This window comes from Pituophis catenifer, unplaced genomic scaffold, assembly GCF_029215685.1.
Source record: "Pituophis catenifer annectens isolate HBS135680 unplaced genomic scaffold, rPitCat1.0.hap2 SCAF_2, whole genome shotgun sequence".
Taxonomy (NCBI): domain Eukaryota; kingdom Metazoa; phylum Chordata; class Lepidosauria; order Squamata; family Colubridae; genus Pituophis; species Pituophis catenifer.
Window position 1 is genome coordinate 25,742,729 of NW_027256882.1, and position 25,101 is coordinate 25,767,829.

At 41.5% G+C, this 25,101-nt stretch overlaps 1 protein-coding gene and 1 pseudogene across 1 annotated transcript; both read right to left on the reverse strand.

Annotated features, from left to right (window-relative positions):
• The window catches only part of LOC139311899 (zinc finger protein 420-like), a 285,827-nt pseudogene that overhangs the window by 255,607 nt on the left and 5,119 nt on the right, over window positions 1–25,101 (reverse strand).
• Window positions 2,953–15,870, reverse strand: LOC139313459 (vomeronasal type-2 receptor 26-like). Its single transcript, XM_070939066.1, has 6 exons — window positions 15,794–15,870; window positions 13,855–14,143; window positions 11,470–12,249; window positions 6,724–6,936; window positions 4,834–4,960; window positions 2,953–3,863 (listed from the first exon to the last, which is right to left on the reverse strand). The coding sequence occupies exons 1-6, from the start codon at window positions 15,868–15,870 to the stop codon at window positions 2,953–2,955; spliced, it is 2,397 nt and encodes a 798-aa protein (XP_070795167.1).

Consider the following 25,101-nt stretch of genomic DNA (forward strand, 5'->3'; position numbering starts at 1 on the left):
TTGACTGATCCATGTGTCAGGTTTCGATGCTATCTCAAAATAAATGAATTTCCAAACTGCCGATCTTTGAGGAAATTTTCTCTTTATTGAGCATAGTGATCTGTCCCTGGCTCTTTCGCAGTCAGTACTGACCTTTGCCCCCCAATCCCTCCCTTTCCGATCCCCAATTCTCTGCGTCTCATTGGCTATCTTCCAAGCCACTTTCCTCATCCCTTCTCCGTCAGATCACAGGAATGTCTCCCCCTCCCATCTCCGAGGAGACAGAATCTTCAAAGGACTAAAGTAGGCAAAAGTTCAAGCTTCTCCTCTCCTTATATATGTCAGTGCTGGGACGCTGACACCATGTCTAGGACAATTGGCCGCTGCCACATTGCCATGGCTGCTTCACCTCGGGACCCCCACCTCAGCCAACCCACCATGCCCCCCCCGACACCAGCTGACCTACCATCAGCCTTGCATCTCCACAGGCTCCACACACCCCAGGCATCCATAGCTGCTGGCCCTACTTCACCCCTTTGTCCCCTGCTGCCTGTGATTCCCTGCAGGAAAACTCTCCTTGGCTGCTATCCCACATGGGACAATTAGCTGCATGAGATAATTCACCAGGCACTGGTGCGGAGAGAGCAAAAGGTCACTTCACCTGGTGACCAGATAATGGGCAGCTCTCCCTCCAGTGGGCAGGAGCTCCACCCCTTTGCCAGACAGCAGGCCACTTCCCCCCCCCCCCAATGAGGAGAGGCCATGCTACCATTGGCTGGAATTGAAAAAGTTTTATTTTTATTTTTCTCTCTTCTTTTTTTGCCCACTTCTAGTTCTCTCTCTGGCAGGCTCTCAATTTTTTCCCCTTCTGTCTCTTCTTCTCTTTCTCCCACCTCCCCAAATTGGGTCTGATACTCCTGCACTGGTTCCCCACCGTCGCCTACAGAGCACCCCACTGCCACCATCCACTTGTGCATCAGTCGCTCCTTTGGTGACCACATGGCACATCTCGCAATCACCGTCCGTAAGATTCCCACCGTCTGTGGAGGAGCCACCACCTGAAGGAGGAGATGGGGGGGAGGTGGGGGAGGTGGTGCCGAAGCTGCGAGACAGGCAGTTTCCTGGCTCAAATACCACTGTTAAAATATAACAAATAGGTACCATAATAATATATTGTTTTATTAACCCACTAACTCAAAACAACGAAAGCTACATTTCAGTTAGAGGTTAGTGGAAATGAAGCTGCAATTTTTTGAAGTTGGGTATTTCTTTTTTTCTTTTTTATTTTTTTTATTTTTTTATTTGATTTATATGCCGCCCTTCTCTGGAGACTCAGGGCGGCTTACAATGTGCTCAGCATTTTGTATTCTTCAGAGTTTCAGTATTCAGAGAAAAAGAACACATGAGAGAAGACACAGGTAGAATTCCATTATGAATGCTCTCGTGGGTTTTCCGTTTCAAGTATGTTCTTGAGGTTTACATTAATTCTGGATGTTGTTCTCAAATAACTTTTTCATTGGTATAAGAAAAACCAGCAAATTTTATAGGGAATACATTTAAGTGTTAAAAGAGGAAAGGACTATTTTATTTTAAATATGGTGGCGCAGTGGTTAGAATGCAGTACTGCAGGCAAACTCACTGCTCACTGTCAAGAGTTCGATCCTGACTGGCTCAGCCTTCCATCCTTCTGAGCTCAGTAAAACAAGGACCCAGATTGTTGGGAGCAATATGCTGACTCTGTAAACTGCTTAGAGAGGGCTGTAGAGCACTTTGAAGTGGCGTATAAGTCTAAGTGCTATTGCTATTAAAAATATTTTTAATTAATCCATTTAGTATTTAAAACTGAAAATGAACAGGTGAGTTGCTTAGAATTTCCAACCAAAATACAGTGAGATTTGAGTAGATTAAAGATTGTGAAGAAAAAATGCATTTTGCGAAGGGTATAATTTTGCAAAGAAAATTTACTTGTGTCCTTTCAACTCCATCCTTGGCATTCATTGGCAGGACCCTGTATCCAACATGGGAGTTTTGAATCATGTCCAACAGCATTAAATTCCTGATTATCAGAGTCCAGAAGGACCAAGGATGACAGGATAGCAGTGTTCCAATATTTGAGGAGTGCCACAGAGAGGAGGGGATGGGGGTCAACTTATTTTCCAAAGCACCTGAAGGCCAGAAAAGGAACAATGGATGGAAACTGATCAAGGAGATATTCAACCCAGTGGTCTTCCGGGTACGCTTCAAGGTGTTGGTTATCACCTTTAAAGCGCTCCATGGCATAGGAGCTAGTTATCTTCGAGACCGCCTGCTGCTACCGACGGCCTCCCATCAACCTGTGCGCTCCCACAGAGAGGGCCTCCTCGGGGTCCCATCAGCCAAACAATGTAGGCTGGTGACCCCCAGGGGGAGGGCCTTCTCTGTGGGGGCACCCACCCTCTGGAATCAGCTGCCCCCAGAGATAAGGAGAATCCAAGACCTTGGTGCCTTCCACCGTGCCCTTAAAACTTTCTTTTTCCAGCAAGCCGGGCTGGCCTAACACTTTTTAAAATGTTTTTAATTGTTTGTTATTGTTTTTAATCATGGGGCCAAATTTATATATATATATATTTAATTGTATTTTAATATTTGTAGTCTATGTTTTTATGTGGCTGTACACCGCCCTGAGTCCTTAGGGAGAAGGGCGGTATACAAATTCAAAAATAAATAAATAAATAAATAAAACCTAGAAATAAGGAGAAATTATCTGACAGTAAGAGCAATCAACCAGCTTCCCTTCAGAAGTTGTGGGTGCTTCATCACTGGAGGCTTTCAAGAAGACACTGGACTACCATTTGTCAGAAATGGTACAGGTCTAGGGCAAAGTCTCGCGTGGCTACAGAGATGGCTCCATGTGCCACTGTAGCATGCGTGCCATAGGTTCACCATCATGGGTCTAGCTTGTTGCGACGTATTGAGAGTTGACATTCCCCTGCCTCACATTTCTACAATTCTTCTGGTCGTAAGCTGCTCTTTTGTATTCAGATCTGGCCTCAGAATGATAATGTAGCACTTGGGGATGAAGATGCAGCCCAGCAGACCAGCATTGGAGGCCAAGATGGAGAAGACCTGCACAGACACCATGTATTTCCCTTTGGTGCTCAGGTAGGTGGGCACAAAAGTCACCCAGACACTGCAGAAGACCAGCATGCTGAAGGTGATCAGTTTGGCTTCATTGAAGGCCCCTGGCAGATTCCTGGCCAGGAAAGCTACTGTGAAGCAGATGGCAGCCAAGATACCCATATAACTAAGGCTGATGTAGAACATGACCACAGAGCCTTCATTGCATTGCAAAGTGATTACTCCAGGTTGGGAATGGAAGTCGGAGTCAGGAAATGGAGGACAAACTACAAGCCAGATGGAGCAGATGATAAATTGGATGGAAGAACAAGAAAGGATGATGGAGTTGGCCAAGCTCTTCCCCAACCATCTCTTCACTTGGTTTCCTGGTTTTGTGGCCAGGAAAGCCAGCACCACCGTGATTGTTTTAGCCAAGAGAGAAGAAACGGCAACTGAGAAAACAATGCTGAACACTGTTTGTCGTAGAAGGCAGGAGGCTTTCCTTGGTTGGCCAATGAAGAGAAAAGAAGACAAGAAGCAAAGCAGGAGGGAGATCAGGAGGATGTAAGAGAGGTCCCGGTTGTTAGCTTTGACAATGGGAGTTTCTCGATATTTAATGAATATGATTAAAACATGGCCTGTGGTTAGAAATAAGAGTAGGGCAAAAGACACAAGGATGATGCCCAGATGTTCTTCATAAGACAGGAAAGATGTAACTTTGGGGATACATTGGACTCGGTCCACATTTGGATATTTATCATCCGGACACTTGGTACATTTTTCTGTATCTGAGAAAATCAAAAGGCAATATTTATTTAACATTCTGTTCTTTTACATTTCAAGAAATATCTTTTTGGCACAACAGCTGTATTAACGACACAAGTATTATCAAAAGAAGCATTTTTTAAACAATTGAAACAAAACAAAGAGTATAATCTCTCTCTCTCTCTCTCTCTCTCTCTCTCTCTCTCTCTCTCTCTCTCTCTCTCTCTCTCTCTCTCTCTCTCTCCCTCCCTCTCGCTCTCCCTCCCTCCCTCCCTCCCTTGCCTCTGCTTCTGTCTCTGTTTCTCTATACATTGCTAAGGTCATTCAAATTGGGGAAAGCTCTTGGACACAAAGATTTCTGGTGTTATGAGCAAAGCCTTCATAGAAAGCTACATTACTAGAGATAAAAAATGAAACAGTTAATATTTCTAGGCCTGCTTCCTGTGTCCTTTTAGCTGGCACTTCTTAATACCCTATATTGAACTCAGAGGATGCCTTTCCTGACAGGTCCTTGGTGTTCTCTGAGCTTCCAGTAGTTGTCCTTTATTAATGTCTATCCTGTGAAATCTAGTTGGCTGGCAGAGAAAGGCAGTCTACCAAATAATCTGGAATGACTACTGAAACCGGTATTAATATTGGTGTCATGATGTACATCCATAACTTTCCTCACTACCTCATTGTGAACCAGTGACACTTTCCAGTGATTTTGAAGGAGAAGCCTATGTAGAATGCATTGCAACAATCCTTCCAGAAAATGGACCTAAAACAATTTGTTATGTTTCAAAGTAAAGCTTGGCCAGTCTGCCACACCCTTTTATCTCTTACTACAGTCTTCTTCAAGATCCATTCTTCGCTTTAGATAAGCAATTGTGCATTTTGAAAATAAACAAGAAAACAGTTGAGCGTTAATCTGTTTTTGAACTTGCACTTTTATGAAAATGCTCTGGATGAATCCACTTCCACAAGGCCTGCCCTATTTTTGGTCTCACCCACTTTCCTGAGTAGAGATGGTTCCCTCTGGGCAAGGAGCGCAATCATAGCAGCAAATTGGCTCTCCTTCTCGCTTCCACTTGACAAATCCAGGATGACAATTTCCCACGCATTTGGACTGAGGAAGAGACTAAGCAGAAAAACAAGGAATTTGAAAGAAACCATGCTAGCACTAACTATACCAGCATGCTCTTGAAATAAGACTAAAAGTGACTGCTCAGTTTCTAGGACTGCACTGAGGCAAGATGGAGGTGAGACCATGAGACCATGTCCCTCAAAAAGGGTGAGTCAGGCAGCTTTTGCTGAAGCACGTGGGACATGAATGTCAACCTTGTATTGGAAAGCAATATTTCTAAGGCCCAGCTAAGTATCCAAAAAAAGATTCTTTCTGTTGAAGAACTACAATTAGATGACATCAGCTGGCATGGAAAGAAAAACCAAAATTTATTATTAGCTAAATTTTTTTCCCCCAGAGAGACTTGAGGCAGCTAACAATCAATTGCATTCAGGGGTTTTTTAGATGAGATGCCCCCTTACGTGTCAAAGCTCAAATCTAAGCAGCATTTCCTTGCAAATTGTCCACCAGAGGTGGGTTTCAGCAGGTTCTGACCAGTTCTGGAGAACCGGTAGCAGAAATTTTGAGTAGTTTGGAGAACCAGTAAATACCACCTCTGGCTGGCCCCGCCCCCATCTATTCTCTGCCTCCTGAGTCCCAGCTGATTGGGAGGAAATGGGGATTTTGCAGTAACCTTACCCTGGAGTGGGGAGGGAACAGAGATTTTACAGTATCCTTCCCCTGCCTTTCCCACCAAGCCACGCCCACCAAGCCACACCCACAGAACCGGTAGTAAAAAAATTTGAATCCCACCACTGTTGTCCACCATTACTTCAGGTATTACGAAGGGCTTTTCTCTGAGTCAAAGTCATGTTTCAGTGCTCCTGTTTTCTGGGTTAGGGCTTTACAGTATCTCACATCAGACCAACCATTATGATTCCATATGATCTGAAAGAGCAGAAGACCTATTTCTTTTATCCCAGTAGGGTGAAAGAGAGACAGGGATAACTCTGACCATGTCCAGATTGGTTAAAAGAATCTTGCCCTGCTCTTTTATGGGACATTGGCCCCAACCAGGACTAGGTGAATCCTAATTTCCATGCTTACTTCCCATCGTAAGAAGTAATCACCCACCACCACCACCCCATCCTAGAAAATGAACTATTTTGGGAAATATTAAAAGAGGCAGAATGTTATATTAGGAGAAATGGAGAAACATGTTTTTGAAGGCAGAAAGCAGCCCCAATCTTTCTTAACAGCCTCCAGTAGATGCCTGAAGTCTTTAGAGATGGATATTTTGTGCCCATTGAGAAAAGCTGGGCCAGGCTATTCACAAACAAAAAACCTTCACCTCCAGTGATGGGATTAAAATTTACATTCCCCCTCCTCCACCCAAGTTCTAAGAATAGGACATGACCTTTAGGACATAACAGGATTAATCCACTGCCATCAGAATAGCAAAAGACACCAGGCTCACTACATTGCACAACCCCTGCAGCATTTCAGAAACTGTATTAAAATCCTTGCACTCATCAAGCTAATTTGTCAGCTGTCCCAGAACCACATCCTGGTTCTGCTCATCAATAAATGGAATCCTTCTTTCCAATCGGACTCCATTTTATTTCCAGTGCCTTTCTCCCAGATTGGAACTGAACTAGATGGATTTTTTCCCCCTACACCATTGACAGAAAAAAGGACTTCCATCCAGTCTTGATTCCATTCCATCGGATTCAGTCCAAACCTGAACTCAGGGACTGGTCCACAGAATTGCCTTATTAGCTATATTCAAATGCATCAGAACTTTTCAAAACAGGAAAAAACACCAAAATTTCTTCCACCTTATTGTGAAACTTTAGCCGTGACAGATAATCTTGGATGATGATAAGTTTCTGTTTTTCAAAAGTCACCAGTTTCCCTACGATGGGATCATTCTCAGAGGAAAATGTCCAGCCTGAGATCTTCAAATCAGCTGTTAAATCACCATTTTGGTCCAAGTACAGTTTTATGTCAGAAATATTGCGAAACTCATTCTTCTCCAGGAAGGGGTGGAACTTGAATGGGAATTTAAAAACAGCAGTCAGTAACTTATCCCTTCTTGTCTTTTCTCATCTGAATTTTTCTTCTAGAATGATCTAACTTAGATGGGAGAACAAGTTTTACCCTTATCTTCAAAACTGAGAAAGAAAGGTTCAGCAAAATTTCTCAGTCATATCCCCAAGGAGTTTATGAATATTCTCTTTGCTTCTTTGTCCAATTTATTTGAAATCTGATCTAGAATTGACAAATTTTGTCAGATATATTTTTTTCAGAACATCTATAGATGTTTTGCAACTGACAAAATTTGTCAATTGCAGGGAATAATCTAGAGAAGATTTCAAATAAATTGGTCAAAGAAGCAAAGAGAATATTCATAAACTCCTTGGGGGAAAAAACAGGGTGATTACCAGAGGCATGGATTTGTCAAGAAGAAAGTTGTCGGGTTAATTTTCTCCCAGGTAAACCAAGTGGGAATTGTGATGAGATGAGCTAATTCTAATTTATTGTAAGGTTACATTAAGAGAATATTTATTTATTTAATAATAATTATTATATGACACATTGTGATGTGAGGCAATACTGCAAGTCTGAAAGTACAATTGTCCCACCAATTTTTTTTTACAACTTGAGAAGTTAGAGAGGAACTTTTATGAGTTTCGTTCTCTTCCCATTATTCAGTTGTGGCCTCCCCCGCTTCTCTAATTACACATTTTTAAATTGACTTTGAATGTAATTTAAAGGGAATGCTGGTGCTATAACTTGATTTCAGGAAAGCATTAATGAACTAATTTCTGATGACAAATTATAATATCTTGTATAAGAACAAAGCTGTAGTAGATAGATGCTATAATATAGATTTTTCCTTAAGATTTTGTATGTACGGTTCTCATATTATTAAATCAGTATACTGGTCACTGATTCTAATAAATTAGAAGTAGTAGTACCATTTTAATTTGATCTGACAATTATCATATAATTAATTTCATGATAATGTCATTAATGATTTGCATGAAATAGAATTGAATGGCTACCTATTGGTAGCTGATATAAAAATGTCTGTCTTAATGCATAACTTAGAAGAGCGGTGTGGTGGCTCAGAGGTGGAGCTCTCGCCTCACAATCAGGTGGCCATGAGTTTGATCCTAGGTAGCAGCTGATATGTCTTTCTCTGGATGTGAAGAGAACATACAGTATCTCTTTACATCCAGAGACAGAGATAGTGTGAAAAGAACAAGCAACACTAGACTCAACAACTGCCTTGATCTCATCTTCTGCAACAGTTTAAACTCAATTTATGGACTACAAATAAAAGAACCTTTTTCCAATAGTGACCACAGCATGATATACTTTTGTCCCAATTTACATCGTTGCAAAGAAAGTCATAATGACAGGACTCCAAATTATAACTTTAAAAAAGCCAACTATGACCTCACAGCTGCTGACCTCTCATCTCTTGATTGGCACGATCTTACACATCGGCAATGAAAATCAGAACACCAAATACAAGCTGGGTGGATACGACCTCTTAGACCACCCTCACTCTGTCAAGGACCTAGGACAGTGATGGCTAACCTTTTTGCCATCGCGTGCCAAACGCGGGGGGGAACGTGGTGGGATCACATGCACGTGTGCCCACATCCATAATTCTATGCGTCCTGCCCCCCCCCCGTGCTCCCCTCACTTTTGGCACGTGATGGCACTGTGGGCTTGGTAGGCCCATTTTTTTCTCTCCCTAGGCTCCAGAGCCTTTCTAGGAGCCTGGGGAGAGCAAAAACAGCCTTCCCCACCCACCCATCCCTGAGGCCCTCTGGAGGCCGGAAACAGTGTGTTTCCTGACTTCTGGTGGGCCCAGAAGGCCCGAAAACCAGCTGGCTGGCGCATGCATGCGTGTCGGAGCTGAGCTTGCGTGCCCACCGATATGGCTCTGCATGCCACCTGTGGCACCCGTGCCATAGGTTCGCCATCATGGACCTAGGAGTACTCATCTCAAATGATCTAAGCCCCAGAGCTCACTGTAACAGTTGTTAACCTAATTTTGTGAAGCTTCTTCTCCGGTAACATTGTATTGCAAACTAGGGCATATAAAACCTTTACCAGATCAATTCTTGAATACAGCTCGTCTACCTGGAATCCACACTATATACCAGACATTAACACAATTGAGCGAGTCCAGAGGTACTTCACGAGAAGAGTACTCCACTCCTCTGCTCACAACAGAATATCTTATGCCACCAGGCTTGAAATTTTGGGATTGGAAAACCTAGAACTACGCCGCCTACGGTCTGACCCAAGTGTAGTCCTTAGTTCTAGGTTGCTGTTTCTTCTCCTACCTTCAGGTGCTTTGGAGAATAGCTTGACTTCCTCTTCTTTGTGGCAACCTCTGAGATACTCGAACACGGCTATCATGTCACCCCTAGTCCTTCTTTTCATCAAACTAGACATACCCAATTCCAGCAATTGTTCTTCATATGTTTTAGCCTCCAGTCCTCTAATCATCTTTGTTGCTCTTCTCTGCACTCTTTCCAGAGTCTCAACATCTTTTTTACATCGTGGCGACCAAAACTGAATGCAATATTCTAAGTGTGGCCTTACCAAGGCATTATAAAGTGATATTAACACTTCACGTGATCTGGATTCTATCCCCCTGTTTATGCACCCTAGAACTGTGTTGGCTTTTTTGGCAGCTGCAGCACACTGCTGGCTCATATTTAAATGATTGTCCACTAGGACTCCAAGATCCCTCTCCATGGCTTAGGGCCCAGGTACTTACAAGACCACCTTCTGCCACCGATAACCTCCCACCGGCCAATTCGCTCCCACAGAGAGGGTCTCCTCAGGGTGCCGTCGGTCAAGCAATGTCTAGTGATGACCCCCAGGGGGAGAGCCTTCTCTGTGGGGGCACCCGCCCTCTGGAACGAGCTACCCCCAGGAATACAACTGATCCTGGACCTCCGTACTTTCCGCCGAGCGTTAAAGACCTTCTTATTCCAGCAAGCTGGGGTTATTTTATGGGGAAAGGGTTTTAAAATTTAGGGAAGCCAAACTGATTTAATTCTGTTTTAATTTTTTTTAAATTTTTATACTGTATGTGTTTTAAATTTTGGCTGTTCACCGCCCTGAGTCCTTTGGGAGAAGAGCGGTATACAAATTTAAATAATAAATTAATAAATAATAAATAAACAGTTACTACTGTTGAGCGAGGTACCACATATACTGTATGTATGCAAAGAAAAATGAACTGCATAGCAAGAAAGATGAGAGATATCAAACGTGACAAGAATCCTTGTGAAAATAATTGCAAAATAGTAGTGGATTGGAAAATACATCATTTAGCATTTCAGGAAGTCAACGTTCTAGTATGGGAAAACAAAAGTATCAGGTCCTCCTTGCAGGCCCTATGCTTAGAGAAGACATTGGACAAAAAATGGATCAAGTTTAGGAAAGGGCAAAAAAATCAAGAAAGAAATCAGAGGATCACTTGCTCTTAGCCTTGAGAAAAGACAAGGAAAAGGATCGTGTTGCTCTTTGGGAGCAGAAAATAAGGAGTTTGTGAGCACAGTCCAACTAACACAACCTCTTGGTTAAAGAAGGGAGGATACAGCACCCTTCCAATAGCTGAAAGGTATTACACAGAAGTTTCAGGTCTTTGCACTGTTATTCTAAAATGTCAGATGTGGAAAAATGAATTCAGTTACAGTAGAGGAGATTCTGAATGAATGAGAGGAAAAAACTTCCTAAATGAGGAGGATTTTAAGTGCTGAGCCAGTGAACATGAGAACTTCAGTCTCCCCTTGACTGATGGTCTTAATGCAAAGACTGAGCAGCTGTTCAGCCAGAAAAGCTTTAACTGGGATTCCTGAAGAAGGAAGGGGTTGAGCTAGATGGTCTAAGAGACTGCTTCAGATTTATGAAGATAAAATTCTAAGATGCTAGTCATGAAACCACACATATAGGAATTTATTTAATAATGCATATACCCTATTTGGATTTAGCCGCATTCAAACTTTATCTGGCATAGTTACCTCTCTTTGGAATATTATGACCTGAGTGATTGTTTTGGCCAAATCTAGCACAAGAAGATTGAGATGGTACTGCTCCTTCTCCTTTGGATTCCTTCTCAAACTAAATTACCATATTTTTTGGAGTATAAGACGCACCGGAGTATAAGATGCAGCTTAGTTTTTGGGGAGGAAAATAGGGGGGGGAGGAAATCTGCTTACCAGGTATTCATCTGGTAATTCATCATTAGTCTGGTCAGCTTCAGCACATTATTTCGCTGGCTTTAAGTGCGTGCGCGCCTGGTTGGGGCTAAAAAACAGCTTCTAAAGCACAGCTGATCTTCGGAGAGAGAAGCACTGAGAAAAGCAGGCGAAGTGCAGAAGATCACTTCACTTGCTAGCGCCTTGTTAGGACTGAAAAAAAGCTTTGAAAAAGCTACATTTGGAGTATAAGACGCACCCAAATTTTCAGCCTCTTTGGGGGGGGGAGTGCATCTTATACTCTCAAAAATACGGTAAGTTGGATAGCTACTTGTCAGAACCTCATACCTGCCACGGCTGCATCCTTGGAGCCCCCAGCGTCTTTTCGCCTTCCTTCCTTCTCCTCCTGGATCTAGAGGAATATGCCGCATTCAAGGCATAGGCCAGAGTCTTAATGACACTGTAAAAATGGTGGAAATTATGGTTCCGAATCGTGTTTATTTTCTGTCTAGTCTCCAGTGGTATTTTCTCAGTGCATCTTCTCCGGCCTTTGACCGAAATGGCCTTTCTTGAAAAAGAACAGTGAAATGACTGTGGGTACATAAAAAAATTGGATTCATAGAAATCCTTTATTGCCAATTGCTTTGTCTCAAAACCAAGGGTAAAGACAGTTTTTACATATTTGAGAAGTCTTTTTTTCAAAGGATTTAATCCGATAACCGTTGTGATCCAGACTTTCCCTTCAATGGGTCCTGGCAGACCCATAAATATTAACTGGAAAGTGAGAAGTCTGTCCCAAATGGCCTGATATTCTAAGAAGTGAACAAAGACATTGACTTGTCTCCACTTAGAGAGAGCTGTCTGGAGGGGTGCTGTATTTCCAGCCCTTGATAATCGTTGTGATATAACAGCACAGATGCCATTCCTGACAAGGATAGGAGTCAACATCCTCATGAAATCCTCTCCATTCTCTGTGTCTGAAGCAAAGAGGCCAATCAAAGTCCATCTGAAATGCAGGAGCACTTGGACAATTTCTGGGTAGAAGAAGCCTTTTTTGGGGAAGAGGGAGTGGTAAAATGGCAAATGACTTTTATCATGCAGAGACTCTGAAAATAATTCAAAATTCATCTGAAAAACAATGAAGAATATTGCAGCCAGATCAGTTCCAAACTATTAGCTTTAAAGAAATCCAGTTTGGTTCTCATAAACATATTTCAATAGTTTATTGTTAATTAAGCCATATGAAGATAAAGAATTAAAAAAAACATTAACAAGTCTGCATACAATATAAAAGAAAATAAGTTAAAAAAAGAATAATAAAGAATGCAAATCATATTTCTGTATCACTCCTACTATTGACCACAATCAGACCAACATGTGTATATCTCAACTGAAATATTTTGTTCAAATAAAGAGCCATGTTATATGTTTTGGTTTTAATTTTGACCTCACAGGAAATACATTGCTTTATATAAGGATCCCAATGGGTCATTTGTCTCATCTGCAGCCCAAAGTACTGATCTCTCCCTTTCTTATACAGTTGAGATTTAAATAATAGATATGATGTCTATCTCTTGAGCTCTGCAAATACAAATCTGCTTATTATAAAGGACTTGATTTAATTTAACCATATTTAACCATTGTGTCCAGTGCTCAATTCTTTTTTTATTAAATATTGCCCTAAAATGTTTAGACATTGCTACATTAAAATACTTGCCAATTTGGAAGATCCATTTCTGGGGACCCCTATAACTTAGCAACCAAAGATAAGGAGTTCTTCAAGAACAGAGGATAGAAACATTGAAGTAATATTCCTCACAGTCAAAAAAAAATAAAATTTTCCAGTAAAATTTCTACTGAATAAAAATGTTATTTCCAATGACTGATATATTTTGTAAATAGATAGTTCAAGACAAATCTATTGTCAATAGAAGATCTACTCTGCCAAAGTTTGCCTGTTACTCTGCACGGATAGCATAGCAATAGCACTTAGACTTATATACCGCTTCACAGTGCTTTTACAGCCCTCTCTCAGCAGTTTTACAGAGTCAGCATATTGCCCCCAACAATCTGGGTCCTCATTTTACCCACCTCGGAAGGTTGGGAGGCTGAGTCAACCTTGAGCAGGTGAGATTTGAACTGCCGAACTGCAGCTACCAGTCAGCTGAAGTAGCCTGTAGCACTGCACTCTAATTACTGCACCACCTTGTTTGTGGATGCCCTGGTTATCTACCAGGAAATTTTTTAAATATTTCAGCTGGTAAAAAGTCCTCTCCAGGAGCTCTATTGTTCTTCAAGCCTTTTAAGAGGAACATCATGAACATTTTTGGGTTAAGAAGAGTTGACATGTTGCTTGTATGCTTGTAATATATTTTAAATAAAATGATTTATTGATACAATGGTCCCTATGAGGTTATTTGGATTCTTTCCATGAATCTGGGATTTGTTTACCATTGAAAATTTTTGTAAAGATTAGGCACAAAAGATGAGCTTCCCATCTCTGCTGCACCTTTCATTTGTACAGAAGACTCTTAGATTAGACAAGAGCCTCTCCTCACCTTCCTAGCAGCAGAAGACCCAAAGCAATGAGGAGGATCTCATAAGGGGATATTACTGTTTTGATACTCTTGCCCTCAACACTATGGACCTCAAAGAGAAGACATGGTTGGCTCTATCGCTCACCCAACCATCACTCTAGTCAATTAACCTATAGGAAAAAACACACATATAAACCTGAGGGACTTTGAAGGTGCCTCCTAATGTTGACATCTGGATGGAGATGTCATCGGCAGCTCCATCAACAAGAGCCAGAATGTTGTCCTTCCTTCCACAGCTATAGTTAGGGACATTGGCTTCTCCAGTAGAGAGAATATCCAGCAAGGCCTCTGAAGTGCCAAGTGTGTTCAAATAGTTGTCATGGATGTTGTAGCCGAGTGTGAGATTTTGTGGAAGCCAGGGAGTTTTGTTGGCCACTTGAATATTAAAAATGTAGCGTATTATTCTTTCCACATCAAAAGGTAAACTAATGGGAAAAAAGTGCTCATGTTATCAACATCATTAACAACAATAACAAAATACTTTCACAATGCAACCCTCTTTGTCTTCACAACCCTTCTGAGTCTTAAGCTAATAGTGATCCAAAATCAGTTGCAAAGGACAGTTACCCACCACCATTTAATTTTAATGAATGTTGGAAAGATGGGAGTTAGTTTATTCTAAGGTTAAGAATCACAAACACACTATCATTTATAGCAGTAGTAATTTTCATCTGCCCAGTAACCAGGATTCAACATCATTCAATCATTAAAGTAGGACCATCACAATAGGAAGAGATGGTTCATAAGTGACCCAGAAAAACAATTCTAAAATCAAGTCATCCTCTCTTCCTATAAGGATCAGCTATTAAATATGAATGAACAATTATAAACACATGGAAATTAGCTGGGGCAGGGGAAACTACAACAATCACTGTTGTTGTTAGTTGCGAAGTCGTGTCCAACCCACCACGACCCCATGGACAATGTTCCTCCAGGCCTTCCTGTCCTCTACCATCCTCTGGAGTCGCTCACGGCGACTGCTTCAGTGACTCTATCTAGCCACCTTATTCTCTGTCATCCCTTTCTTCTTTTGCCCTCAATCTTTCCCAGCATTGGGCTCTTCTTCAGTGAGTCCTTCCTTCTCATTAGGTGGCCAAAGTATTTGAGTTTCATCTTCAGGATCTGGCCTTCTAAAGAGCAGTCAGGGCTGTTCTCCTCTAGGACTGACCAGTTTGATCACCTTGCAGCCCAAGGGAGTCGCAGGAACCTTCTCCAGCACCATAGTTCAAAGGCCTCCATTATTTCAAGCTCAGCCTTTCTTATTGTCCAACTTTCTAAGCCATACATTGCAACTGGGAAAACCATAGCCTTGACTATACGCACTTTTGTTGTCAGGGTGATGTCTCTGCTTTTTAGAATGCAATCTAGATTTGCCATAGCTTTCGTCCCCAGAAGCAAGCATCTTTTAATTTCTTGGCTGCAGTCCCCATCTGCAGTGATCTTGGAGCCCAGGAAAATAAAATTTATCACTACCTCCATTTCTTCCCCATCTATTTGCCAGGAATTAAACATTACTTTTAAAAAATAAGTCAGTATTCCACTGCTGAATTCAGGATTGGACTGGGAAAAAGTATATAATCTGGACTTTTTTTTCAGGGCTTTGTCTCCTCCCACCCCGCACCCCCCAATCTTTGGTTTTAAGCTTTTTCCATCAAATAAGAGAAAAGAGAGAAGCAGTGAAAATCAAAATGATTCAAGAAATTAGACTTGACCTGCAATACAGGCATAAGTGACATAAAAAGAAAAGAAGGGGAGCGTTAGAACTGCAAATGGAGGGAATGCAACTCCATCACACTGAACCACAGTGGTCTAAGGCACCCTGTTATTAAACTGGTTATTAAGACCAGCTGCCTGCAATTACTGCAGGTTCGAATCTCGCCAAGGCTCAAGGTTGACTCAGCCTTCCATCCTTTCTAAGGTAGGTTAAATGAGGACCCGGTTTGTGGGGGCAATAAGCTGACTTTGTATAAATATACAAAAGGATGAAGGCTATTGCTGAGCACATTGTAAGCCGCCCTGAGTCTCCGGAGAAGGGCGGCATATAAATCAAATTAAAAAAAAAAAAAACCACTTACACGCGAGACGGACTAGAAGGAGCCTTATCAAAAGGCAATGCTGCTGTAGGAAATATTTTGGTTGCAGTGGTGATCATAGTAATGAGATGGTCTCCTGGCCTGTAAAAGCTCCATGGTCTTTTTCCATCCTCCAAACTCAGTGGGCACTTCGTTCTAAGCTTCCCAGAGACTGACTGGGACTCCAGCAGTATGAGAAGCAGAATCAGGAGGCCCATTATTCATAGGGCTGAAGGAATCCTCTTCCTGTTTCTCAACAAGAACAAGGAGAAGAGCTAGAAGAATGCAAAGTACTCTCACAAGGTGGAAATGCCAGTGGCTTTCCTGACTGAGACAGAGGCAAACTGAGCTTCAGATGGAAAGGAGAGAAAGAGACATTCAAAAGCTTCTCCCTTGACTTGTGCCACACAGCTGAGGCATTTATCCATTCTTGACACAAGATCTCTTTCATGTTTCTTCAGCCAGATGTTTACATCAAAAGCAAGTAATAGCAGGAGAGATCTCAAAGAGCAGAACTGTGAAAATTACAGAGCGAAGCAACTTCTCCTCTGGGGATCTTTAACTTCTTTGGGGCTCCATGTGCAAAGGGGTAGCTGGATAAAGGCACGTTAATGAAAAGTCACAGATGCTGTGCATCGCTGGGGGCTCTATTCTGTAGCCCTTCTGGTTCTTCCTGTCAGGTCTTGCCCAGAAAATTATGCTGGAGCAAAATAAGTTCAACTCCCAGATGATGGCGTCTGCTGTCCTTCAATGTGGTAACCTATCTAGAGAGGCCGTTTGGAAAAGTCATACAGAGCTGTGGAGTTGGTGTCCCAAATATGCTTTTTTTTCAAGAGGCAGCTGGACTCTCTTGGTTTTCTTTGAAGATGTTTCGCTTCTCATCCAAGAAGTTTCTTCAGCTCTGAAGGGATGGTGGGGAATGGAATGATTCATAATTTGTATACTTTGCATTTGCATTCTTTTAGAGAGTCGTTAAGGCCACCTGGAGAAGTGGTGGGTTGCTCCCGGTTCGCACCGGTTCGCAAGAACTGGTAGTAAAAATTTGTAATTGTTTGGAGAACCAGTAATAACATTGGCTGGCCACACCCCCGAACCAGTCCCCGGCCCGGTCGCCGCTCGCTTACCCTGCCCACCTCATCAGAGGCTTTTTTTTTTTACTTTTAAAAGCATTTTTTCTACAACCTCTTCAGCTGAAAAAATGCTTTTAAAAATAAAAAAAAAGCCTCCCATGATCGCGCGGCTCAGCTGGGATCATCAGAGGCTTTTAAAAGCATTTTTTTTCTGCAACCTCTTAAGGTTGTAGAAAAAATGTTTTTAAAAGTAAAAAAAAAGTTGGCCACTCCCACCCAGTCATATTACCCCACCACCAAGCCGTGCCCACAAAATAAGCCACGCCCACAGAACTGGTAGTAAAAAATTTTGGAACCCACCCCTGACCTGGAGGTTTATTTTGATGACACAGATAAACCTCCAGGTAGCCTTAACAACTTGCTAAAAGGATGCAAATGACCAACTGTCTGCAAGGAGTATAAATCCTTCCATTCCCCACTATCCAGTCAGCGCTGAAGAAGCTTCTTGGATGAGGAGCGAAACGTCTTCAAAGAAAAACCAGAAAGCTCAGTTGCCTCTTGAAAAAAGCACCTTCAGGACAAGGATGACCTGGATGACTGAGAATCTCCATAGACATTGGAGTTGGTTGACATTCCACGTTGGTGGCACTTAATTCTAGTGCTGCCTGTCTTCTAATGCCTCTTAAGTAATCAGCATCCTTGAACCCTGCCTAATATTTATAGTAGGGCCTGTTTGTTATTTTGTTTTCGATTAGATCATATAGATTTCATATATAAATCCTAATTGGAGCTGATTTTAAAATTGCTCGTGACTGAAATGAAATGTTATTTCCCATCTTTTCTAGAAATATCGATTTTTGGATGAAAGCCAGGGGTGAAATGCTCGTGGTTCAGACCAGATCGCCCGATCGGTAGCGATGGTGGTGGTTGGTTCGGAAAACTGGTAGCAAAAATCCCGGCACCCCCCCCCCCCCCATGCTCAGCTGAGCCACACGATCATCAGAGGCTTTTTTTTTTTTAACTTTTAAAAGCATTTTTTCTACAACCTCTTCCAACGAAAAAATGTTTTTTTAAAAAAAAAAAAAGCCTCTGATGATCGTGCAGCTCAGCTGGGATGTCAGAGGCTTTTCAATGCATTTTTGTTTTGCAACCTCTTGGCTGAAGAGGTGGTTAAAAAAAATGCTTTGAAAAGTCTCTGACGATCCCAGCTGAGTTGCCTGATCGTCAGAGAGGCTTTTCAAAGTATTTTGTAAAAAGCTTCTCTGACGATCCCAGCTGAGTTGCCTGATCAGCAGAGGCTTTTCAAAGCATTAGAAAAAAATGCTTTGAAAAGTCTCTGACGATCCCAGCTGAGTTGCCTGATCGTCAGAGAGGCTTTTCAAAGTATTTTGTAAAAAGCTTCTCTGACGATCCCAGCTGAGTTGCCTGATCGGCAGAGGCTTTTCAAAGCATTAGAAAAAAATGCTTTGAAAAGTTAAAAAAAAAAAGTTGGCCACACCCACCCAGTCACATTACCCCACCACCACCAAGCCACGCCCACAGAACCAGTAGTAACAAATTTTACATTTCACCCCTGATGAGAGCTAACTAAAAGCAAGAAAATGACAGCCTGTGGACTGTACCATTTGGTTAATAGGGAGAAAGTTATAGAGTGGATGGATTTTTTTTTTCCTTGATGCTCTCTCTGTTGTCCTTCCATAGTTGTGTTTGCACTGAGAACTTTTTTTTCTACTTTATTAAATAATCAGAGGGCTATGACGATGGTATGCTATAGGATGGTGGCAGTTCCCACAGCATGGTCCATGGTGACACCTGGTTTCTTGGCACACCCTCCCAGAAATCTCTTTGGGGGAATCTTTTTCTGTGGATGTGGATAGTGAATGGGGCCTCTTTGGCCCACGCATTTGGTTAAGAAATGTTCAGTTTTACATATTGGAAAACAAAACCAGTATGTGAAGTATAACTTAGGTGATATTGACTTAGTAGATCAGGGCTGTTAAACTTCTGGCCCACGGGCCGGATGCGTCACATACTGGCCACGCCCTCACCTGGTTTAGCAAAGAGGGGGAAAGTCCCAATACGTCACGTGACTCCGCCATGACAATGTGAGTTTGACACCCTTGTAGTAGATGATCCTCATTTTTTTCCCAAACACCGTCACTCTGCTAAACAAATAATTCCCTCAACACTGTCAAACTATTTACTAAGTCTGCACTACTATTAATCTTCTCATCGTTCCCACCACCCATCTCCTTCCACTTGCTTGTATCCTTACGATTTATATTGATATTGTTTCCTGATTGCTTATTTGCACCCTATGACTATCATTAAGTGTTGTACCTTATGATTCTTGATGAATGTATCTTTTCTTTTTATGTATACTGAGAGCATATGCACCAAGACAAATTCCTTTTGTGTCCAATCACACTTGGCCAATAAAAAATTCTATTCTATTCTATTCTATTTTATTAAGGACCAGAATGTAGTCATCTCTTATGATTTATATTCATAAATAATTCAGAGCCACACCTTCTTCATCTCCCCATAAGAAAGGAGCAAAACCATTTTGGTTAAGAGATACTCATGAAATCATTCTGTTTTGCTGAGGTTGTCCAGCTTTAAGGCAGCAGAGAAAGAGGGACAGAAAGGACACCACAGCATATCCAGTGCATGAATTAAGGATTAGGCCAAGAAAAGATGCCACTTGTCTCATTTGGCAGCGTGTGGAAACTTGCAAACCTCTTAATCTCATGTTTTAAATCAAAAGGTGGCTTTTATATTTCACTCTCTCTGCCCCTCTTTCTCCTTTGCTCTTTCAGACTTACTTATTAATGAAAGCTCAAGTATGACTCCTCAATAAAACGGGATATGCGTTCAAAAAGTAAAACAGACTTCTAAAATATTTTCTATGCAGACAAATTTATACATATCCTCCCCCCCCCAAAAAAAATGTGGAACAATAAACGAAATTTTCTTCTTCAATTGCATTCCTGAAAAATGAATCCAGAAGAGTTAGGTTTTCTATTTTACTTTTATTATTGGATTTTCAAATCTGGTCTTTGTAATATAGCGTAACATTTGGGGAGGAAGATGCAGTGCAGCAGTCCAACATGGGAGATCAAAATCGAGAAGATCTGTATGGCCACCATGTATTTCTTCTTGGTGCTCAGATAGGAGGGCACAATGGGGATCCAGACTCTGCAGAAGACCAGCATGCTGAAGGTGATCAACTTGGCTTCATTGAAGGCCTTTCAAGGCAGGTTTCCGGCAGGAAAGCCACTGTAAAGCGGATGGTGGCCAGGAAACTCATATAGCCCAGGGTTCCATAAAACATGGCAACAGATCCTTTGTTGTGTTGCAAGACAATCTGTTCGGGCTGGGAATGCACGTCAGAATATCCCAACCAGATGGTAGAAATGGCAATCTGGACATTATTAAACTAGATATAATAATGCAGTTGATCAAATCTTTTCCCAGCCATCTTCTCATGGTGTGTCCTGACTTTGTGGTCAGGAAGGCCAGCAACACTACGATAGTTTTGGCCAAGACAGAAGAGACAGCGAGTGAGAAAATGATACTGAAAATTGTTTGACGGAGAGGGCAGGTGGCCCTTCTTGGCTGATCGATGAACAGAAAGGATGTCAAAAAGGGAAACAGGAGGGAAACCAGGAGGTTGTTCTTGACCAAAACATCTCCCCATCACAGGGGTGAAATCCAGCAGGTTCTGACCGGTTCTGGAGAACCGGTAGTGGAAATTTTGAGTAGTTCAGAGAACCGGCAAATACCACCTCTGGCTGGTCCCTGAGTGGGGCGGGACTGGAAATTTTGCAGTATCCTTCCCCTGGAGTGGGGTGGAAATGGAGATTTTGCTGTATCCTTCCCCTGCCATGCCTACCAAACCACACCATGCCCACCAAGCCACGCCCACATAACCGGTAGTAAAAAAAATTGAATTTCACCACTGCCCCATCAGCTGTCAAAAGCCAGATGAAAATAGATTAACACCAAAATTAACATCAATCAAGACAAGAAGTAAACAATCTTCTCTTCCTCAACCAAAGAGCCACCAAGATCACTTCCATCAACACTAACAGGGCAAGCCACTAGAATATAAATTGAGAGCAAACCCCATTCCTTACTAGCAATGATGATGTTACCTAATTTGGGTAATGAAACATCTGCAAGAATACAACCAAGCTCACAGAGCATCAAAACACTCCTTCTCCCTCTCTTTTGAGAATCTCATATCTTCTCTTCAGCTGTCTTATGTTAATATAACTACTGCAAAGCTCTCTACATGGGGCTCCCCCTGGGGTGCACCCGGAGGCTCCAGCTGGTCCAGAACGCGGCCGCGCCGGGGATTATGGGGGCGACGAGGCGCTCCCATGTGACACCTCTCCTGCACGAGCTGCACTGGCTCCCGGTGGTCTTCCGGGTGCGCTTCAAGGTGTTGGTGACCACCTTTAAAGCGCTCCATGGCTTAGGGCCGGGGTACTTACGAGACCGCCTTCTGCCACCAATAGCCTCCCACCGGCCAGTACGCTCGCACAGAGTGGGCCTCCTCAGGGTGCCGTCCGCCAGACAATGTCGGCTGGCGACCCCCAGGGGGAGAGCCTTCTCTGTGACGGCGCCCACCCTCTGGAACAACCTTCCCCCAGAGTTATGTACAATAACAGACCTCTGGATTTTTCGTCTGGCCCTGAAAACCTATTTATTTCAACTAGCTGGGCTGGCTTGAGTTAAATTTTAAATTGATTTTAAATTGGGTTGTTTTAATTTACGGCCAAAATATTTAATTATTTTAATACTGTTTTTAAATTTTGTATGCTCTGTTTTTTACTTTGGCTGTGCACCGCCCTGAGTCCTATTTGGAGAAGGGTGGTATAGAAATTTAATAAATAAATAAATAAATAAATAAATAAATAAATAAATAAATAAATAAATAAATAAATATCTCATTTCTTCTCCTGTCATTCCCTGGCTGCATGACATTTTTTAATTTCAGTGGCTGGAGGATTATCTTGGGTTTTAATTTCATTAGTCTTACACTCTTCGTATTCTTATTTCCTTCAATTTTGAATAACCTTAATTGTGAAACAAAGCAAAGCAAATATACAGACCAGTGGTGGGTTGTTCCTGGTTCTGTCCGGTTCTATAGAACCGGTAGTAAAATCGGCGGGAGGCTCTGCCCACCTGCCATGACATCATCATGGGTCATCTGCGCATGCACAGAAGTGCATGTATGTGAGAGGGAAGCAAGTGCAAGTGCTCTCCTGCTGCAAAATGGTAGTAAAGTAGAACCCACCCTTGATACAGACCCATAAAAACTGCAATGGATAATTAAATATTATGAGCGTAAGAAACAATTTCCAAGTCATTTCCCTACTTTTATAATTAGATGTTCCTTAGTATTTAGATCTGACCTAAGGATGATAATATAGCACTTGGGGAAGAAGATACAGACAAGTAGCCCAGCACCAGAGGCCAAAATGGAGAAGACCTGCACGGCCATCATGGACTTTCCTTTGGTACTCAGGTAGGTGGGAAGGAAAGAGACCCAGACACTGCAAAAGATTAGCATGCTGAAGGTGATCAGCTTGGCTTCATTGAAGGTCCCAGGTAGGTTTCTGGCCAAGAAAGCCACAATGAAGCAAATGGCAGCTAGCCTTTTCTTCTTCTGTGGGCTCTGTATGCTGTTCGGAGATTTACCTCATGATGTCGTGATGTGCCTATCTTATTTGATATAAATCTAGAGTAGATGCTAAAAACATTTATTTATATAAAGCTACATGTTCATTTAGAATAGAATAGAATAGAATAGAATAGAATAGAATAGAATAGAATAGAATAGAATAGAATAGAATAGAATAGAATAGAATAGAATAGAACAGAACAAACAGAACAGAACAGAACAGAACAGAACAGAATATGGTTATCCAATCTCTTCTTAAAAATTTCCAATGTTGGGGCATTCACAACTTCTGCAGGCAAGTTGTTCCAGTGATTAATTGTTAATTTTTTAATTTTATAAAAATTTATTTATTTTATAAATTTATTATAATATTTAATTTATAAATTAATTTCAGAGGCTCTGACTGAATTTGGATTCCGGCTGCACAATTCCCTGACGAAACAGCCAGAAAAGAAGGTAGGCCCAGAATACCTCATGATGTACTGATGTGCCTATCTTATCAGAACAGAACAGAAATATTGAAGCAATAGCAAGAGGTATCAGATAACCTCTAATAAAATTGTTTTTGCCTAAACGATCGTTGAATAATAATGTAATAATTATGTTTGATATTTGAAACAATATAATGAAATTGCTTAAAAGCATCGTAAGCCGCCCTGAGTCTCCAGAGAAGGGCGGCATATAAATCAAACAAATAAATAAATAATAAATAAAAACCAGGCAGGAATGCTATTTCCAGACATAGAGAAGGCCTTTGACAATTTGGGATAGACATTTTCCTTTCATGGTTATTTTATTATCCATGTAACGCTGTTCCATATGTATCATGCATGTCACGTGATTCTATAAAATCTGTTTATGACATATTTAGGTTCTTCTTGAATGTTTGGCTAGATAAATCATTTATTCTCTTGATAGTTTATGACTTCTGGACACAACAAGGAATAGGTTTAAATATGAAGCGATTTCCACACTACAAGAACTTGATTTGTGGGGATCTCTTGAGGGGCGAGAGAAATACATGCTGCCTAAAAAAAACTTATGTGACAAAAGGAGGAGCCTGCAGCTGCATAATAGTCTAAAAAAACCCTTTAAAACAATGTGTCCCAATGTATCAGACTGTTATTTATTACTTATTAAATTTATACTGTATACTGCCCATGTCACAGTTGGAGGCAAATTCATTAACTATATAACGGGGGGAAAAATCATATCAACTGTACTTCTTTAATTTAAATTAAGGCTACAGGTAAATGTACCAAAAAAAAACAATAACCCCATTTTAGTTTTTGTCTGGGACAAACAGAATTTGGCATCTTCTCTAGAGAAATTTCTTTGCATGTGGGTTTATAGGACTTCCCACAGTTGTGGCTTCTTTTCAAAACTCTTCATCTGAAGCTTCTTCCATAGAATATGTATCCATACAGGTTTATGGTGATGAACCAGTGACATCAACAATATTTTAGACTGAAAAATACTTTCTCATTCCTATTAGTTATCTCTAGTCACCATCTCACACAGTAGATCTGAATTCAGTTATTTTCATCACCATGAAGTAGTAACTCCTTTGTGAATTGCAGCACTTTCTAACATGGCAGATATCTCCCAACCATTCCTGCAGTGATTGTACTAACTTTATTTCAGGCCCTGCAGTTTTCCAAAATCCCTTTCCTCAGTTGATGGTTGACTCTTTTTGATGCCAAAATTATCTTTGTACTGTTTTATTTGGAGCAAGAACAAGGAAAGGGAAGGGAGAAAAAAACCACATATTTAATACACACAGCCTCTTTTATTTTTTTCCCAATTCAACATCAGTGAAATCTCACTCTCTTTACAGATTTCTTCCACAGCTATTGCTGTCATTTGCATTCTGTTTAGAACAGTAGTTCCCAACCTTTTTTTGGCCATGCCCCACCTAAACATCTCTAAAATCCTGATGCCCCTCCCTGTGACATATAATTCTTACTATTCAAAAAGTGAACTCCTACTCATGGGGAGGAAGCCTAAAAGGCTATTAACTTGGTTTAAACAAGGTTCCAGTTGCCACCATTAAAAATCAAATTGCCCCCCTGTGGGGCGTGGGAACCACTGGTTTAGAAGCAAGGGTGGAATGTCAAATTAAATCTAATTGTCAGGTTTCGATGCTATCTCAAAATAAATGAATTTCCAAACTGCCGATCTTTAAGGAAATTTTCTCTTTATTCGAGCACAGCAATCTGATCCTGACTCTTTCGCGGTCAGTACTGACCTTTGCCCCCCAATCCCTCCCTTTCCGATCCCCAATTCTCTGCTTCTCATTGGCTATTTTCCAAGTCACTTTCCTGATTCCTTCTTCGTCAGATCACAGGAATGTCTCCCCCCTCCCCATCTCCAAGGAGACAGATCTTCAAAGGGATTTAGCAGGCAAAAGTTCAGGCTTCTCCTCCCTTTATTTATATGTCAGTGCTGGGACGCTGACACTAATAAGAGATTGAGGATTGAATTTCTGCCTGTACATCTGCTGTACTGAAGGAATGCTGACCACATTTTCTCTTGTTGAGACAAAGCAG

What these genes read in the sequence shown, in the direction of transcription:
- LOC139313459 (XM_070939066.1), bottom strand. Translation starts at nt 15,870, where the DNA reads ATGATCACCACTGCAACCAAAATATTTCCTACAGCAGCATTGCCTTTT. An exon ending in GGCTAAAGTTTCACAATAAG is followed by an intron (nt 4,961 to 6,723) that starts GTGGAAGAAATT and finishes TTTTCTGCTTAG; the next exon opens with TCTCTTCCTCAGTCCAAATG. An exon ending in AACCATCTCTACTCAGGAAA is followed by an intron (nt 3,864 to 4,833) that starts GTGGGTGAGACC and finishes TGATTTTCTCAG; the next exon opens with ATACAGAAAAATGTACCAAG.